The sequence below is a fragment of the Morone saxatilis genome, unplaced genomic scaffold (genome assembly GCF_004916995.1).
Source record: "Morone saxatilis isolate NCDOM2014 unplaced genomic scaffold, NCSU_SB_2.0 Contig1, whole genome shotgun sequence".
Taxonomy (NCBI): Eukaryota; Metazoa; Chordata; class Actinopteri; family Moronidae; genus Morone; species Morone saxatilis.
In genome coordinates this window covers 12,344,847-12,351,267 of record NW_023339651.1, presented here as the reverse complement: position 1 = coordinate 12,351,267, position 6,421 = coordinate 12,344,847, and the positions used below count along the sequence as shown (strand labels likewise).

The window sequence follows — 6,421 nt, the reverse complement described above, 5'->3', positions numbered from 1 at the left end:
CCCCCCCCCATTATTTGGGATTGATGGTGACTACTACTTGTTTGATGTATGTAATAAAGAAGAGTCACTTGGGAAATGCCTAAGCAAACGCCTCAAGCTCGCATGTAAATAATATCAGGCGCCTTTATGTGGGAAAATAGCTTCTAAATTTTTTATCGGTCAGCACCAACAGCTGGAGAAGCTAGAGCTTAGTGGTTCTTTGTGTTGCTATGTCACCCATAAACTACCAGATTATGCATGACTGTGTCTTTTTAATTGGTAGTTCTTAGAGACTAAGGTGGGAACAGAGGAAAAAGGACTACTGCACTAGGTTTATGTGAAAATGGTGTGATGTACAAGGGGAGGAAAAACACACAAGATGATGTTCTATCCAGGAAACCCTCAATCCTCAAGTGTAAAATGTATTTTAAGTGTATTTTTAAGTGATATTTTATATATGTATATATATTATATATAAGAGATTTAGCTCTGTTATTTTGGATTCTCTCTGTTTTCTGCTGTCTGAATGACCAGACTGAAAAACTGATTTAACAATTCAGACTGTGACGGCAGAACTTACAGAAGTGAGTCCAGTAATGTTGCACTGTAGCAGAGTGGTGTCCTCCACCACCATCTCACCCAGCAAAGGACTGAGTGAAGGAGCATTGCTCCAGCCCACTGCAAATACACACAAACACAAACCAACATTTTTAAACTTTCGATGAACACCTTAAGAAAAACTTAACAACAAGTTTTGGCGTCTCATTTAGCCCTAGAGCTTTTCATACTGAGTGGTTGTTTCTAAATGAAGGAGTGGGATGGGCACTGACCTTTGTACTTGGTAACAACAGCAGAGTTGACACAGAGTGGTTCCTGGAAGTCCACCCTTAGACTGGTGCTGCTGTTGACAGACAGGCGAACTTCACTGGGACCGTCTGGAGGGTCTGCGTACGTGGACAGACAGAAAGATGGCCAGTAAATAAGTAGAGGGGCAGACAGGTAAACATATAAAAACACATACACATACACTGGCAGCTTAGTGTAATGACATAATTTAGTCTTTCTGGTCTGTTGCACAATACACTCCCCAGATGAAGAAGTGGGAAAAGTTTAAAAAGTAACTGATCCTTGTGGAATTGAAGCAATTTACATTCAGTCATAGATGGAAAGACAACAATGCTGCAGCTGTAATTTACCATCTTCACAAATTAATCAACACTGAGAAGAAGCGATGATGCCATTAATTGTGATTGCAAATGTAAGTACATAAACATCATTTCGACATGGGGTGTGTAATTTCTATCCATGTTCACCCAACTTACCCATCAAACTACATAAGAAAGTGGAAATACAAAGAGGGGAACGATCTTTTTTTCATCAAAGTGCAGATTGGTTTGGGTGGAAAGTAGGAGTGTGTGCGTGTGTCTGCTTTCGGGGGGCTGTCTACCCTGCCACTAAGCGTGTCATGAAAGGCCCATAAAAAATTAAAGCAGGAATACAGGCGTGTTATGTTTGCACACACACAGACACACATAGAGTCGTGTGCTAGGCTTCCCAGTGTGGAAGCCATTAACTCAGCCCAGACAGAATGCCAGGAGAGAGTAAAAGGGTGCAAAAATGAAAACCAAGAGACCACTGTTGAACTGATCTTAGCGGTAAACTTCCCGCTCAGCACGCACAACCAGACTTACTAGCATGCTCGAAGCCCGTCTGCATGCGTCGGAAGAGCCGGTGCCTCCACTCCCAGGCCTTTAGCTGCCTCTCCCGGTCAGATCCCTCCCGCTCACCAGGACCCTCGCTTCCAACCTGGGCTTGAAGCTCAGACACTCGCTGCTCAGCCTCCTGCACCAAGGTGGCCAAATGCACTGCTCGGCCCTCCAGACTCACAACTAAGGATGGCATGGACAGCGAGATAGAGAAAGAAGAGTTTCATTAAATGTAGGCACATGTTAAAGTGACACCATTATTTCAAAACTACTTTGACATAAAAATGCTTTTATATTCGCACTTAAAACAGGCAGTTGGTAGCTCAAAGCTGAGCAATGCTGGACCATAAATTTGAGTGGGCTGTTTTTCCAACCAGGATTCAAAGAAAACACTGTGAACCGACAATAGTGAACATTTAAAAGAAAATTCTCCTGTACGAGCATTACTTTTTGGATTTAAACTATTAAACCTAGTGGAAATTTACCATGGTGGATGTTTTAAGGAACAAAACATTATTTACCAGCTCAATTAGACAAGTAAATAAAGTGTTACTTTTATCAAGTGCTTTAACTGATATTGCAAAGAAACCCTCTGTTGCAAATTGCTTTTGCAGGCCGCACTTTTTAATGTCTTTGTTTGCCAAAATGCTGTGGCAGATTCCTCAATAAACTTCATTTAACTAAGCAGTCCCTCTTTAGGGATGACATCACCTCCAAAATGACACACAAAATGTGGCAATGACAGCGAGAGGGGCAAGAGAGGGAGGAGTATTCTTCATATGCGGTTATAAGGGAAAACAAAATGGTGGGAACATGCATAAGCATCATTTTAAACTGCCATTGTAAAACTATTTTTCTGCAAAACTGGTGGAAAAATGTGTATAACCGATCTATTTATATTATATATCACAGCCTCACAGAGCCTCCACTAGAAGAATGTTTTTCTGGGTGTTACTACAACAATGAACATTGATGTTTACTTAAACAAAAAACACATCACTATAGTAGATGAGATGTAACACCAATGAAAATATCCAAATCACGGCCGTGAGGTTAGCGATAGTGGCTTGTGGCGGCATAACACAAAGATCAAAGATTCAAATCCAATTGCACTTGAAATCGCCAACGTGCACAGATCAATCTAAATAAAAGTATAGAACAGGTAATGTAAAGCTGTTAAGGTCACAAAGGACAGTAGCTGTACTGTACTTCTTCTTTGGTGGCTGGTCATTCCTGGAGTGTTTGGGACTGGTGTGTGTCTGTGTTTAGTCTGTGTGGTCTGTGTTTGTTCATTGTAGATTCCACTGTTGAGCGTTAGATTCCACTGTTGACAGTAAGTTTAAAGCTCCGTGTCAAAATGTCCATCTGGGTGTTTAATTCTGCGGCTCTCTCCGTGTCTCCGCAGTGGCTGTGAGCTTCTCTTTGAATCTCAGTGTCTCTTCTAGGTGTCAGTTTTTTGTTGTTCTCTTCAGCCACACAAGGCTTAAAGGCTGGTTGTTGCTTTGAAAACAGGTAATGCCAGGGTCGGGGTTGAGTTTTAAGGTAAGGGTTAGGATTGTTACTAAGGATCCTTGGACTTGGACTGATGGAAATAACTGTCCATTTTGATTTACATTTACAGCCCTTCCAGGCCTAGAAACCGGTCCAGATGCTGTCACCAGTGTGTACGTGTGTCTTGATTTGTCCTTATTTCACATCAAGGCCGGGATCCTCCACAGAACATTAAAGTGGCTTTGTCCTATTGTGAGCCACCGAGGGATTTATAATGTGAATATGAAGTTGCTTTTGAGAATTTGTTTGATTGTCTTTGTCTGCCCTGTTGTCTGTCTCTCTGGTCACAAAATGAACTCAAGCATTGCAATATCAATAAGCATCGGAATCAATTCCTTTCAAAGCTCAAGAAAAAGCCTGCAGCGTCTTTGATGTCAATTCTCCTCAGATGGAGTTTGATTAGTACATGCTTATAGAAACAGAAGGCAAGCCATTACTTTCTTTCTCTGTTTCAGTCTTTTGAACACACACACACACACTCACACACATACAACTCACACTCTCTCACAAGTTATTTGAGTTCTGGAGAGAGAGTACAATCAAAGCAAACTTCAGTAAACATCACTTTACATTCAAGTGTTTTCAATTTAATGATACCTTTATAAGACGTCTGGCTCAGCTCTTGAGAACTGTGTGTGTGTGTGTGTGTGTGTGTGTGTGTGTGCGTGCGCACAAGTACAAACACAAACAGCCTAGGAGCCTCACTGGCGAGTTCTAATCATTAACAGAGGAAGGGAGCAGAGGCTCAGCAGATCACAGACAGTGAAAAGTGCTTACGAAGATGACTAATATTGCATCATTATTACCACCCCTTCATTTCCTTTAATATGTTTTCACTGCCAGCAGAAAACACAAAGAGATGCGTGAGTCTGTCAATAGTGTGTGGATGAATGCAGTACTGTTATGCACGATAAGAGATTGTGTTATGAGTTATGTGTGCATTGTTGCTTTGGGCAACACCTGCGGTTGCTTGGGTGGCAGCTGATGTCGTGACAGCGGCTTTGGCTCCCACAACAACAGTTCTTGATTCATCATAGAGCGACTATTGAAACCCAAACAAACCTTGTCTGGTATCAGTTCTGAGCTACGCTAAATCTAGTTAGGAAAAACAATGATTACAAAACTTTCGGTAAGTGACAGATGTGGTTTTGGGTTTCACTCATATAATAATGTGTGAAGCTGTGACTGGCAGAAATCAACTAAATTTGGCTTTTTCCGTATATCACACTAGATTTAATTGGCTTAAGGATCAGGCAAATCAACTTACTTCCTGTTCAAAGCCAAGGTAGGGTTTGGTATGTTGTGATTTACCTGTAACCAAGCCAAAGCTCTACTAACAGAATTGGAGAGCAGTCAAATTGTACTGGGAAAAGTATGATTGCGTAAATAGAGAGTAAAAAGAGACTCAATACACATAACACAATAAACATTGCTCTTATTAGCACAGAGACATTGTGGTGAGCCCAGAAAATATTTTGGATATGTTCTATAGAAAAAATAAATGAACAGAACTACTAGACTAAAGATTATCTTTGTGCAATTGTATGAACTGCAACAATAGGCTTAATAGTTGCTTTGATCAACTTTGCATGACCTCCCTTTAAAATATGTTTTGAGTTTGATTTCATTGTGCTAATCTGTCACAGAAAATGAACACGCTCCAGCACGTGGGTGTTAGTGCTGTGCAGTAAAAAGAAAAAAAGAAATTAATTTGTAGCAAGTGTGCTAAAAAGAATTTTTTTTATTCTCTTCACAAGCACATTGGACAGCTACTGTAGGTGTTGTGAAATGGGCTCCAGGAACTGGATTGGTTCCATCAACATTCAAATGATCCCTTAAATCACCATTTCCTCATCCCCCTGTGACTGGGTAGGTACTACAGGTCTGTTGTGTTCCTCTACTCACAGTGGGGGCTCTCCTTGGCACCAGCTCGCAGTAGAAGCTTGGCCATGGGCACATTGTTGGTCATGATAGCGATATCAAGGGGCAGGAGGCCCTCACTGTTTGGGGTGTTGAGGTCCAGCTCCTCCAGACTGTACTGGGACAGAAGCAGCTGTACCAAGTCCAACTCCTGGTGCTCCACTGCTTCAAACAACGTCTCATTACTCTGGAACTGTGATACAGAGAAAGTTTACATCAGGTGTATAGATACAGAATGTTTCTCACAATATATTTTCTGTCTCGGCCTACAATAGTTAGTTGGGTGGGTGTATGGTGGCACTACACAGGTTCTCTTGCTATCCAAGTCTATATGTTTTCCCTGTCTATTTTTAGGCTACAATGTTCCTGGGCTTATTATTTTTTCCTTTTCTTTCTCTCTGACTTACTATGGTGGTTTTGCGCAGCCTCTCCTTGTCTCCTCCCCGTCCTGACACCACACTGTCCTCCAGGGCCGGGGGGTTGGTGCCCACACGGAACTTTCCAGACAAGTTGCGGTATAGGCGGCGAGCCGCGCTTGGCGAGGACAGGCTGGCTGACTTGCGGGCTGGGGCGGGCTGGTGGGCCTGGTCCCCCCTCATGGGCTGCGTCATCTTGGCAGTGTCAGCCCTGCAGGAGAGATATGTGGATAAGAGACAGGAAAGATACTGTAGGTGAGAGAAAATAATAATAATTGTAATATGACATTTGATTCAGTACATGGACCCTGTGAAAACAAACTGTGACTTGCCCAATTCCATCCAATTTGAATAATTGAAATGTATCTTACTAAAAAGTGAAGGAAGGAAGGCCAACTGTTTGGTTTACTGACACCCTTACCTATAATTTGTGTTATAATCTTTGTTTTCAATTTAAAATCCATTCATGACAGAAGTTTAAAAACACAAAAAGATCTTAGGAAAGCAGTTTCTACTCTACTGGTTATTCAGCAAAAAAGTTTAGATTCCACCCCTTCATTTCCTTCATTTACAATACTTTTTTGTCAAAAGTGTCAAGGCATCATGACTCACATTGCAGTCTATATAAGCTCCACATATCAATTGTTGAAACACTGTTGATGTAACAGTATGTATGGCAGTGCCTGTAAAGATTTTTGGATTGTGACCCCTTAAAGCAAAGAAATGTCCATTCATGACCTCCTGTCATAGGGTGCATATGTAGAAAGGTGAGCAGCTGATCTACAACTTATTAAAGTTATTATTATTATAAAAACAAGAAAAAACAAAACAAGAAACCATTATCATTAA

The 6,421-nt window shown here is 41.4% G+C and overlaps 1 protein-coding gene across 1 annotated transcript in view; it reads right to left on the bottom strand.

Moving 5' to 3' along the window:
• The window catches only part of LOC118330986 (ankyrin repeat and fibronectin type-III domain-containing protein 1), a 20,806-nt gene extending 15,039 nt beyond the window's left edge, over positions 1-5,767 (bottom strand). Inside the window, exons 1-5 of the mRNA XM_035665745.1 lie at positions 5,564-5,767; positions 5,142-5,349; positions 1,671-1,868; positions 810-923; positions 560-657 (exon numbers count right to left, since the gene is read on the bottom strand). Coding sequence (XP_035521638.1) covers positions 560-657; positions 810-923; positions 1,671-1,868; positions 5,142-5,349; positions 5,564-5,767 — 822 coding nt within the window. The remainder of the gene's footprint in view (positions 1-559; positions 658-809; positions 924-1,670; positions 1,869-5,141; positions 5,350-5,563) is intronic.
• Between the last annotated feature and the right edge of the window lie 654 nt (positions 5,768-6,421).